Below are 13,581 nucleotides of genomic sequence, written 5' to 3' on the forward strand. Positions count from 1 at the left end.
CTGCTGGAAAGGAATTCAAGTTTTCAAGTGTCAAATATTTATTTAGCCGCAAGGTATGTAATGAAATGTGCCTGTGATCCTAGTAAAACAGATAACGAGAGTGCCCACAAGTTCACACTGTGCAATGATAATGGGAAGTGAAACGACTTGCTCTGGAAACAGGCTATCTTATTAAGAACTTTCGTTACTGTTTCTGTGAATTGTCTGTGAAGAAGATGGGGGATTCGAAACAAGTTGCAACGTCACATCTTTTCGGTGAACCCAGCAGGTCAGCTATCAATAGCCAACAGTATTCTTAAAAAATACATATGAAATCTGGCCAATTGCTAGGGAAAGTTGGTACTACTAAACTATAAGGAACTGCTATTTAGCTACAGCACTGGAGCCGGTTTTATGAAATTAGAGATTGAAGAACAATCTTCTGAGACCTAAATATCTATTTTTCCTGCTCAAGTTCATACACAAACTTGCTGTCTTCAGGTCAATGTTCCTGGAAGCCTTTGAGTTAGATGCCCCAGGAAAGCTTTAGCCTAATGGTAGAGCAGTGAAATGTTAGCTTAAATCAAGCTTCAGAGAATCACGATGAGGTCTTAAGAAGGGACCCAGCTGGCTTGGGAATATGCTACTGCAACTCAATCAATTATGCAAGTTTTCTTCTGACAGAAAATAGCAAACTAAGCAATCACTTCATCTGGGCCAATTCAAGAGTTCTTGAGAGGGATGTGAGATACTCTGGATTTTGATAGTGAAAGTTCCCCCAAAGGAGGCCCTCGTTTGGTTTAGGTTACAGTTGTCTGTGTTCAGAGCTGCTTTTGTTTCAAGCCCATTCATTAGAACATCGCACTTACAGGGATTTTTTTGAGACCAGGAAATTAAGACTTGCTTGATCTCCTAGTTCGGTCTAAAAAGACTCTCCTTTTTGGTGGCTTAACAATATAAGCCACTGTGGCAGATTCTGGGCAGTTGACAGCTCTTTCTGAGAAACTACAGCAGTGGCCTCGGATGACCTGACATGACTGCTCTGTCGGCCTTTTTCAGCTGGCAAAGAACTCTAAAATTAAGCCCTGTAAGAAACAAATCATGCCTATTCTTGAGTAAGCAAAAGAAAGCATAAGGAAAAACCAGTTACTTTATTTCACTTTTCATCAAGTCTTCTGAAATAGGGTACTTTTTTAATACCAGATCCAAGCATCTGCCCACCTGTGAGGAATGTCACTAGGATGTGAATTTCTTTTCTATTAAAGAAAACAACAAACTACTAACAACATTAAAAGAGTGTTGAAACCTCATTTCCTAATGTGCTTCTCTGAAGCATCTACGATAATAGTTAAATATTTAAACTAAATGAATGTCTTATTAATTTGTGGTTTTACAAGAAAGCATTTACATCAAGTGTGTCACATAGTATTAAATTACTGAGGCAAGACAATAATTTTTAACTTATGATGTGACTTTTACTTTGCATAGGTAAGCACTAAGCATTTGTGTGGTTTTTTAAGTTTTTATTATTTATTTACTTTTGAGAGAGCAAGCATGACTGGGGGAGGGACAGAGAGAGTGGGAGAGACAGAATTCCAAGCAGGCTCCACACTGTCAGCGCAGAGCCTGATGTGGGGCTCGAACCCACTAACTGTGAGATCATGACCTGAGCTGAAGTCAGATGGTTAGCCGACTGAGCCATCCAGGTGCCCCAAGCATTTGTACAAGAAACTGTAGCAAAAGTGAATTTCCGTTGTGGCAAGTTAAAAGAGAACAAACGGGGTGTCTGGGTGTTTCAGCTGGTTAAGTGTCTGACTTCGGCTCAAGTCATGATCTCATGGTTTGTGAGTTTGAGCCCTGCATCAGGCTCTGTGCTGATAGATCAGAGCCTGGATCCTGCTTCAGATTCTGTGTCTCCCTCTTTTTCTCTGCCCCTCTCCCACTTGCTCTGTCTCTGTCTCTCAAAAATAAACAAACACTTAAAAAATTAAAAAAAAAAGAACAAAATGATCTGGCAGAAGAGGTTTTAATGAGATAACGTGTGAAGGGTCACAAAGAGAAGAAAGCAACTATGATGAATGCTTCAAGCCAACCCCAACAAATATTCTTCAAGAGAGCATACCACATTCCTTTCTGGGGGAAAACTCCTCCTTTCCTTGAGAACAGCATGAAGAAGAATCAGTGCTTGTTGCATTTTGATGGCTTTTGGAACATTCCTTTGCCTTCTGGTAAAGTTGACCGTGGTGCCATAAAAAGAGAATGGGAAACACTGGGACCAGGGACAAGCTGATTCATTATTCTTGGAATTTCAGAGTAAATTCCAATCCCTGGTTTAAGAAAGTAATTCATTTGAACAAATAAGGGAACTAGAGAGACTCCTGTAGTTAATCATGCTTTCAGTGAAAATCACGGTCCTCTTCACAAAGATGTAGAACATAGGAGCTAACTTGGAGCCTGCATAGAGCAACTGCTTAGGGATGGAACTGAGGCTGAATTCCTTACTACTGGATAGCTTTATTTTGAAAATTTCGTTTTTCCTGTTATAGAATTGTCTACCATAAAACACTGATACTGGATGAATGGATAAACAAAATGTGGTGTATACATAAAATGGAGCAGTTCTCAAATACCTGATTTTTTTTTTTAGTGTATTTATTTTGAGAGAGAGAGAGGAAGAGAAAGAGTGTGCTCTAGTGGGGGAGGAGCAGAGAGAAGGAGAGAGAGAATCCTAAGCAGGCTCCACAACCTCAGTGTAGAGCCCAACACAGGACTTGATCTCACCAACTGTGAGATCATGACCTGAGCCAAAAATCAAAAGTTGGAGCTTAACCAATTGAGCCACCCAGGTTCGCCTCAAATACCTGATTCTTGATCAACATCACAGTACTCCTCAAAACCATTGTCCTATTTCTCTTCCTTCTCTCTCTCTCTCTCTCTTTTCTCTTGCTCAGATACTCTCAAAACATCTTCATCAAAAGGAAATGATTATCCTTGCAACAAAGTAAATGAATATCAAGGCATAATGTTAAGTGCAAAAAGACTGACTCAAAAGGCTACAGTGTTTGATTCCATTTATACGACATTTTGGAAAAGTTAAAACTATTGGAACAGAAATCTGATTAGTGGTTGCCAGGGACCAGACTTGGGGGGAAGAGGGTTGACTATTTCAGCTTTTAAAAGGAAGGAGATTGTGATACACGCTACAGCATGGATGAACCTTGAGGATACTACATTACGTGAAATGAGCCAGTCACAAGACAATAGATATGGTATGATTCCACTTACATGAAGCATCTACACTAGTCATATTCATCGAGACAGAAACTAGAATGGCAGCTACCAGCGGCTAGGGGGAGGACGAAATGGTGAGTTGCTGTTTAACAGGTACAGGGTTTCAGTTGCAGAAGCTGAAAAGAGTTGTGGAGATGGACGGTGGGGATGGCTGCACAACAGTGTGAATCTACCTAATGTCACTGAGCTGAACCTTAAAAAATGGTTAAAATAGGGGTGCCCACGTGGCTCTGTCAGTTAAGTGTTCAACTCCTGATTTCAGTTCAGGTCATGATCTCACGGTTTGTGGGTTCAAGCCCCGCTATCAGTGAGGAGCCTGCTTGGAAGTCTCTCACCCTCTCTCTCTCTGCCCCTCCCATGCTCACATTATCTCTCTCAAAATAAAGAAACATTTTAAAAAATGGTTAAAATGGTAAATTTCATGTTATATTTTACCACAGTAAAAGGACAAAAAATTGCTATTATGTCAAATCTGTTAAAAGGCTGTGAACTCTGGGAAATGACGAATATGTATTTGCATGTAGAAGAAATGAATAACTAAAACATGTTGCTCTGAGAAGGTACCCCCTCTTATTGAAAAGTATATAAAATCATGTGATTCATAATGTTTTTAAATAAAAAAGATAATCTGGACTTCTTTCATGAGGCACAACTACACATTGGTTAAGAAGACAGTTCTTGGGACAGAAAAACAAATTTAGCATTTTTAAGTCAATAAGTGGTAAATTCTTAGCCATAAAGTGAAATATTGAAAGGAGGAAATCAGTGTGATGACCCTGTGAAACCTACAAGGATGACCCCCCCCCTCCCCTTAGTGGGCTTTGGGCACTGCTAAGGGCAGTCTGGCTTTGCTGGACTGGTGCCAGGACACAGGGACAAATCCAGGAGACACTGGAAAGTGGTGTCATAGTGGGAACAATGGATTACAAATGACATAGTGGGATCCATGGTACACTGTAACCCACAGCACATGGAAGGAACTTCCAACAGTGCCTAACCTTAAAATAATATATAAAAGCAGTAAAATAGATTTTTTTTAAATAAAAGGGAATTCTTTCTCATTTATTATTTTTAAAAGCTTTATTGGCTGGGGGCGGGGGGTGCCTAGGTGGCTCAGTTGATTAAATGTCCGACTCTTGATCTTGGCTCAGGTCATGATCGTGAGAGTTCATGGGTTAGAGCACAGGCTCTGTGCTGACAGTGTGGAGCCTGCTTGGGATTCTCTCTCTCTCCATCTCTCTCTCTCTCTCTACCCCTCCCCTGCTCATGTGCACATGCTCTCTTTTTCTCAAAATAAGTAAACTTAAAAGAAAAGCTTTTTCATTTACAAACTGCACAGTTTGCCCATTGTACATGTATAGTTTGAGGATTCTTAGTAAATCTATACGGTTGTACAACCATCATCTCAACCCAGTTGTAGAACATTTCCTTCATCCCCAACAGTTCCCTTGTGTTATATCTAAGAACCCTTTGACTAACCCAAGCTAATGAAGATGTACTCCTACATTTTCTTTAAAGTAATTTTATTTTAAGCTTAAAATGAATCTATGATCCATCTTGTAGTAATTTTTTGTGTGGGATGTGAGGTTAAGGGTCTAAGTTAATTTCTTTGCATATGGATATCCCACTGCTTTAGCACCATGTTAAAACAAAACAAAACACAAAACAAAACATAACAGGGGCACCTGGGTGGCTCAGTCAGTTAAGTGTCTGACTTTGGCTCAGGTCATGATCTCATGGCTTGTGAGTTCGAGCCCTGTGTTGGGCTCTGTGCTCACAACTCAGAGCCTGGAGCCTGCTTCGGATTCTGTGTCTCCCTCCACTCCGCCCCCTCTGTCTCAAAGAAAAATAAACATTAAAAAAAAACCCAAAAAACCCACAAACAACAAATCATTTATTCATTACTCACTAAATTGCCCGGGAACTTTTGCTGAAAAATCAACTGACCATGAATGGGAAGGTTCATTTATGAACTCTGTTCTGTTCAACTGATCTGTAAGTCTATCCTTACACCAATACTGTACTATTTGCATTACAGTAGCTTTGTAGTAAGCGTTGAAATCAGTCTCCTAACTTTGAGCTTCTTTTTTTTTCAAAACTGTTTTGGCATTTCCATATAAATTTTAGGATCAGCATGTCAACTTCTACCAAAAACAAAAAATTCTGCTGAGATGTTGACAAGGACTGTCTTGAATCTATAGATTGATATGGGGAAAATTGCCACCTTAACAATACTGTTTTCCAATCCAACAATTAATCTCTTTATCTCCATTTATTGAGAACTTCTTTACTTTCTTTCAGCAACATTTGTAGTTTTCAGTGTATGAGTCCTCTTATACTTTTGCTCAATTCGCTATTTTATTCTTTTTGATGGTATTGTATTTCTTTACTTTTACTTTCACATGATTTGCTGCTTGTATGTAGAAATGCAGTTAATTTTGGTATATTGATCTTATACCTCGCATTCTTGCTAAACTTGCTTATTGGTTCTAGCGGATTTTTTGTGTGGATTCCTTAGGATTTTCTACATACAAGAATATATCTCTGTGAGAAGATGGTTTTACTTCTTCCTTTCTTATCTGCATGCCTTGAATTTTTTTTTTCTTGCTTTTTTACTGCACTGGCCAGGACCTCCAGTACAATGTTGAATAGAAATGGTTAAGAGCAGACAAACCTTGCTTTGTTTCTGCTTGTATTCATTTTCTACTGCTGCTTAATGAATGACCATATACTTAGTAGCCTTTTTTTTTTTTTTTGCTAAGTTTGTGGGTAACTTCATTAAGAATGAAGAAAAACTACTTTGAAAATATTCAGGATATATGCTATTTCTAGCTCTCTTTACCCCAGGGACTTTGTTGCATGGGGCAATTTTCTTTTTTTTATTAATTTTTTAAAAAATGTCTATTTATTTTTGAGAGAGAGACAGAGCGTGAGTGGGGGAGGGGCAGGGAGAGAGGGAGACACAGAATCCGAAGCAGGCTCCAGGCTCCAAGCTGTCAACACAGAGCCCGAAGTGGGGCTCAAACTCACAGACTGCAAGATCATGACCTGAGCCGAAGTCGGACGCTCAACTGACTGAGCCACCCAGGCACCCCTCATGGGGTAATTTTCTACTTACGCTAATACGTGGGTACGCTGATAGAAACAGGCACAGGAGTTTTGCCCATCCAGTCAGAAACAGTGGAATGAGAGACCCCTTTTCCCTAAGTGAGCAGCAGTGTGCTTCAGTCTCCAGGCCCCAGGAGGCAAAGTAGCACAAAGGTGACACCACTGGCCCACCACCTGGCTGCTCTCATATTTGCTGAAGCTCATGCTTAAGACTAGAAGGGACCCTGAGAAGGTCCCAGTAGTTCAACTGCTGAAGGTGCTCAGAATATTCTAGACATTTAAGTCTAACTTGACTGGACTACAAATTCATGGGAAATTTAGCTTTGGCATTTCCTGACTGGTAATCTGTTTAAACATCCAAACTTAACAGTGTATCAACTTACTTCTCAAACCACAAATTGCTGGAAAACATCAAATCACTGCAGAAGTTCCATTTTTTCCCCCTTTAGGAAACTTTGGAGTTCTAAAAATATGCTGTTCCCAAATAGGACTACTAATTTAATATCATCTCAAAAAACCAAAATAGTAAATCAACAGTTGTAGTTTTCCAATGCTGGATAAAAAACCCTCTCTAACTCTCCCTAAACAGTAAAAAACTATAATAAAGATGTCAGTTATACAAAATACGCAGGATTCCAGACACGGATTTATTTCTAATGTAATATCTTAAAATACCAGTTAATCTGTAATAAAAATCTACATATAAATCAACATAAAAAGTGCTAAATTAAGCTGCCACTGCAATGAGTTTTATTAATCTAATCAGAAATTGAACATAATTTTAGGACTTCCCACAAAAATAATCTTAATTAGGTGGGGCATCACATTTACTATGGAAACAGCAGTCTATAACGAATGTTAACAGCTGTTCAGAGGTATGACAGATGGTGGGTGAATGTTTAAAACTAGTTGTCAAAGTTTGGCAGAGAGAGATAAATGTGTCATTTAACAATGTTTTACGACATTGTTGACTTACAAAGTAAACATTTATTCTTTAATAGCAAAATTTCTACAAAAAATTGAGAAGACTGCGAATCACCAGCAAATAACACTTGCAAAAGGCTTTTTAACTGAAAAAAAAAACTCTTGATTTTTCGGTCCAAAAACGCATCTGTCATCTGACAATCCAACGTATCACATACAAGTGGCAAGCCAAAACTAACTCAAAATATCATTAAGAGGCAGAAGTACACCCTAACACCAATTCCCAAGCAAGCTCACTGAAAGAATGACGGGGTAACATTTCATTATTTTATATTAAATCTGTGTAACTTACATTCACACCTGAAGAATCAATTCAGGGCAAAATCAGGTTTCCAGGTGGTACTGGGCGGACTACTCTCCCCTCAAAATTCATGTCTATGTGGAGCCTCACAATGTGACCTTATTTTGGAAATAGGGTCTTTGAAGATTTAATTAAGATGGGGTCATACTGGATTAGGACAGGCCCTAAATTCAATGACCGGTGTCTTTATAAAAAGGTCGTCACAGAGTCACAGGCACATAGAGAAAAATGCCATGGGCAGTCGGAGGCTGGGACTGGAGGGGTGCATCTACAAGCCAAGGAACCCCAGGGATTGTAGGCAACTACCAGAAGCTTCCAAAGAGGTATGGAAGGAGTCTTCCTTGAAGCTTTTGGAGGGAGCATGGCCCTGCTGATGGCTTGATTTAGGACTTCTGGCCTCCCAGACTGTTATTTGAAGCCACCCAGGTCCTGACACTTCGTTGTGGCAGCCTCAGCAAGCTCATACATGTGCCAAAATACATTTTACTGAAATTGATCTGCATATTTTATACACAGAGCATCTCTGCACCGGTGCTTTTAATGTGTGAGAACAGACATATGGACCAAGCTAGACCAAACACCGTTCCTCATCAAGCCTCTTTAGTTCTCCCCACAAAGTAAGGAGTAGTATATATGTGCCAGGTAGAACTGGTTGGGGAGCAAACATTTAGAAATTTCTGGATCGGTTTCTTTTTCTTTTTTTTAATTTCTCACTACAGATTAAACTAGAGGTGTTTTACTAGAGTTCAAATCATAAAGCATTTCCCCTTTTAGTGCAACCACAGTATTTCTCCTATTAATATAAATTCTTTCAACACAACAGATGTTTTGTTTCCTCCAAATTCTAATAATATTTCTTTTGCATTTTCAGCTTACTATTTTAAAGGCATGACTAGGGGGTGCCTGGGTGGCTCAGCCGGTCAAGCGTCAGACTCTTGACTTCAGCTCAGGTCATGATCTTGTGGTTCTTGAGTTCGAGCCCCACATCTGGCTCTGTGCTGGCAGCGCAGAGCCTGCTTGGGATTCTGTCTCTCTCTCCCTGTCCTTCCCCTGCTTACTGTCTATCTCTCAAATAAAAATAAACTTAAAAAAAAACCAAAAGGCATGACTAGAAAAAATGAAGTCCTAGACGATCTTGTAGGAACTTAATCCTCTTTTTGTCAGCTTAAAAATTATGACCTCAAACTTAGCTGCTTAGAGTGTTGTTGAGTTAACAGGAATTATTTAAATAAAATAAAGATATTTTATAAAATGGCTCAGTGGGGTTAAGTGACAATCAATCCATGGGCCACAAAAGTATGCCACTAGGTGTCACTACTTGGAATCCTTAAAAATGGAATCAGTGTTGACTCTGTAAAACAACAATTCCCATCCAAGCACAGGCTATGGAACATTATTAGAAGGAAGAGCAATGAATGGTCAAAATTTGAAAAGCTTTTTATCAAGGGTTGGTCATGCCACGTTCCTTTTTGCGTAAGCACTTAAGTGTTAAAAACGGTTTCAATGGTTAGACTTCTCTATATGGCAGCTACTTGAAAACTTCATTGATTATATTACCGAAACACAGTCTGAGACAAGGGCTTAATGAGCCATATTTATGGGCTGGAGATCATGAGGGCACATTCTAATGATGGCTCAGGTCATTCATGACAATTAAGCTTCTCATTGAAGGAGGAGCCAGTCTGGATCTTCAGAACCCAGTACTGCCCAGGGAATGGCCTTACAGTGAAGTCATTTCAGGGGGTTTTGAGATTCGTGTGTAGTGCTTGTCTGCAAAATCCTGCAGACATGGTGTCTTTTTACTGGTCAGTCCACTCGCTCCTTTTCAAATTGACATGCATTGACAGGGCAGGTGCTGATACTATACACACTTTCTTAACTTTATAATTCATAAGAATCCAAAGGAACTTTAAGTGTGTTTTTCCTCACGAAAATCGAGGAGTCTCTTCTGAAGCTGCTACAATGTCTACCCAAGAACGCAGCAGTTATTCAAAACACACGTTTTCAGTGAGGTCTGAAAAGCTTAGCACTGAGCAGTAAGTGGTGGCCTGGCTCAGTTCCAAAGTCCCGTTTGTGTCCGAGTATCTGCCCCTCCTTGTAGAAACTAGTGATGTCCTTGCATTTCCCCTGCAGCCTCCAGCTGGCTGTGCTCAGATGCCTTGTTACACTAGTCAGAAAAATACCACCCTGAAAAACAGTTTGGGCCTCTCTGAGCCTTAAATGACAAAAAGGCCTTGATCTTTTAGATCCGTAGATCTTAGCAATGACCTAACCACTGACTACATTGAAATAAACCAAATCTCCATGCATTGCTGCAGCTTCTTTCAAATATCCCACTTGTGGGGCACCTGGGTGGCTTAGTCAGTTAAAGCATCTGACCTCAGCTCAGGTCATGATCTCGTGGTTCATGGGTCCAAGCCCCACATCGGGCTCTGTGGTGACAGCTTAGAACCTGGAGCCTGCTTTGGGTTCTCTGTCTCTTTCTCTGCCCCTTCCCTGCTTGTGCTTTGTATCTCTGTCTCTCTCAAAAATAAATAAACATGAAAAAAAATCCCACTTGCTAGATCTAGTAAAGGGCAGAACTTCTGCAGGGAATTCACTATTGTGAAAACCTTCTGCATTGCAGGAAGCAATGATAGACGACAGGAGATATTTAGCCAATGAACAGAGGTCAAACTCTAATTGACATGACACAAAACAATAATGACAACTATGATGATGGTGACGATGAAGAAGAAAATGGAATGCTAAGCAGCGGTGGCAGCAGTGTCAAGAGCACTCCACAAAACAGAATGCATTTCAAAGGCTTTCTGGTGCCCGAGGAAAGTGACAGTTACTTGTAATTAAACTTAATCTGACATGTCCTCAAATTACCTAAGATAAATTACGCTAAAGAGAAGACCCATTTCCTTATCCTCCTGAGTGCATTTCTTAGCTTTATTGGAGTACAATTGAGTAATATATTTAAAGTGTACAACGTGATATGATTCCCACAATCAAGTTAATCAACACATTCTTCACCTCACATATTTAACTTAAAAAAATGTTTACTTATTTACTTTGAGATAGATAGAGATAGAGATAGAGAGAGAGAGAGAGAGAGAGAGAGAGAGAGAGAGAATGAATATCCCCATAAGGCTCTGCACTATCAGCACAGAGCCCAACACGGGACTTGATCTCACGAACTGTGACATCATGACCTGAGCCGAAACCAAGAGTCACTTAACCAACTGAGCCACCCAGGAGCCCCTACCTTTTTTTTTCTTGTGACAACACTTAAGTTCTACTCTCTTAGCAAATTTCATTATATAATACAGTCTATCAACTACAGTCACCATGTTATGCATCAGACTTTATTCATCATATAAGTGAAAGTCGGTACCCTTTTACCAACCTCTCTCCCATTTCCCACCCTCTGCCCCAGCATGGGGCAACCATCATTCTACTGTGTTTCTAGGAGTTTCACTTTTTTGTTTTAAAGATTCCACGTATAAGTGATACCATGCAGTATCTTTATTTCCCTGTCTGGCTTATTTTACTTAGTGCATGTTAAAACTATATTCCCGGGCTCTCTTGTAGCTAGGTAGGCATGTAACAAGTACTTGCCATTGAAATGTGGGCAAAAGTGATACAGCCCATTTCCAACCATGACTCTGCAAAATTCTCCATTTTTGTTCATCTGCTGCTGGGTGCAAATGATTCAGTGGAAGATTCCAAAACCCTGGGAGATAGCAGAACCACACAATGGAAGAGGCCCGGATCCCTGGATGACTGTGTGGCAGATATTCCCCACCCCCACCCCCAATCTACCTGCACTGGACTCTGATGTGAGCAAGAAATAAACTTTTATCCTGTTAAGGCACTCAAATTTTAGGACTGCGTGCTATGGCACTCAGTCAGGCCTGATTAAGACAGACACTATGTAAAAAAGCCAAACTAATTTTTAAAATTTGGTAATTAATTTGATTTGACTGCATTTATGCAAAGAAGTAACTGTAGGTTACCTATGACTGCACTCAGCGTGAACTTGGAACGTATGCAACACTCATAGGCTTAGCTTTCCCAAACTGGTCCTCGTCAACTTGACAGGGCTGTGAATACAAGTTCTACGCCCAAATTAGTTTCAGAAATGCTATTAGAGTCCCTCAGGTTTCTTTGCTACAGGGCATCTCAGAGCTGTTAATATACTAATATCCAGTGTGCCTGGGTGGCTCAGTTGTAAGTGTCTGACTTCAGCTCAGGTCATGACCTCACAGTTCGTGAGTTGCAGCCCTGCCTTGAGCCCTCTGCTGTCAGTGCGGAGCCCGCTTTGGATCCTCTGTCCCCCCCCCCCCCCGCCCTTCTCTGCCCCTCCCTTGCTCTCTGTCTGTCTCTCTCTCAAAAAAAAAAAAAAACCAGTAAAAAAGTACTAATATCCACTGTGAACCTGCATAAAGAATGTAGCATTTCCCTAACTTACTTAATCGATAAATAATTTAACCAGTACATTTAAGATCTACCCCCTTCCCCCTCCATGGCAAGGCCAATCACTCTCTCCCAGAGCAATGTGCTGTAGAATACATCCTGGGGAATGTTGCTTTAGAATAATTTGTGTCCTATGGTGGATTAATCAGCACCAAGAAGCGCTAGGCACCGCAAAGCAAGTAACATTCTTTTAATATGGAAGGTTTTTCGTGTAAAAAAGACTAACACGTACTAGCAGACTAATATGTACTAAGAAGGTTTGCACTGCTGAAGGCAACCAAGTTATCTAAGAAAGGCATGTTACTTAAAATGTGACTGAAATAAAGGCAGATGTGAACTCCCAGCTTCTGATTTTTCTTTGTATCTCAATCTGCTGTCAGTGGAGCCTGTCGTATTTAATGATAGCATATATTCTTATGTTTTTAAGGAGAAGACTGAGTCCATAAAAACCAGCAATGTTAAATATGAAATGTGTGTGTGTGTGAATTAGTCCATTACACAGTATCTGGTTTACTTTTCTCTCTCTTATACTCATGCTTCAGGTATGATGTTTTAAAACATCTTTAGAGCAACAAAAAGCAAGCACAGCTAAGATCAGCAGATTCCCCTAAGAGAAACACACACACACACACAACATACATAAATAGACTTATATAAGTCTTTTCATGGTGACTTACCTTTGTACTATATATACTTTATTTCAGTTATGAATCTATAATGGATGATTTCCCACATTTCTCACAGACTGAAGGCAACTGAAAATGGACTGTTAGGATGGATGCCTGGAAATTCATGTAAAGTAAAAAAGGTATGCTAAAAATAAATAAATTAAAAAAAGAGATAGACTTACATCTAGTAGTGTGTGAAGATGCTGATCCTGGAAAACACTGTGTAGAAAATCTAAGTCCTTTTCACTGCAGTCTGTAAGTGCGTGAATTTCTTCCAAGCTGTCCAGCACCTGTGAGACTGCTCCTACGGGAAACAAACAGGAAACAGCCAGTACAGAAAGTCAATGTCAAACCAACCTTTGTAACCCAGATCTTGCACTTCAGAACAATGGACCAACAAACAGAACTTCAAAGGTTCATGTCTGTACTCAATAGTCTTCAATGAGTTTCATATTGCTTAAGGATGGAGTATTTTCAGTGAGTTTCTGTTTGCGACAACGTATTTGTGTGCTTCTCATTTTTCAAAGTACGTACATTGAAGCTGGTCTTACTTGCATTAAGGAAATGCATTAACTATAACTGAGTTACTGGAAGATCTGGGTGCAGAAAGTTATACATTAGGAAGAGGGTGTCCTTTCCTTGACCATATGATGTTTTAAAATATTACAGAAATAACACAGGCGAGCCTTTCTTACAGGTATATTCCATCAAGAACTGAAGGCAAAGCCAGCTGTAAATCTGAGGGACAAGCCTTCAACTAGGTGCTCCTGCTGAGTAAAACAAGCT

The 13,581-nt window shown here is 40.0% G+C and overlaps 1 protein-coding gene across 6 annotated transcripts in view; it reads right to left on the reverse strand.

Annotated features, from left to right (window-relative positions):
- Positions 1 to 13,581, reverse strand: part of CASK (calcium/calmodulin dependent serine protein kinase) — a 230,704-nt gene that overhangs the window by 72,169 nt on the left and 144,954 nt on the right. For all 6 annotated transcript variants that reach the window (XM_032592039.1, XM_030305111.1, XM_030305114.1 and 3 more), the window contains one exon: positions 12,978 to 13,099. In XM_032592039.1, the coding sequence (XP_032447930.1) occupies positions 12,978 to 13,099 (122 nt within the window). The remainder of the gene's footprint in view (positions 1 to 12,977; positions 13,100 to 13,581) is intronic.

Source organism: Lynx canadensis, chromosome X (genome assembly GCF_007474595.2).
Source record: "Lynx canadensis isolate LIC74 chromosome X, mLynCan4.pri.v2, whole genome shotgun sequence".
NCBI classification, from domain to species: domain Eukaryota; kingdom Metazoa; phylum Chordata; class Mammalia; order Carnivora; family Felidae; genus Lynx; species Lynx canadensis.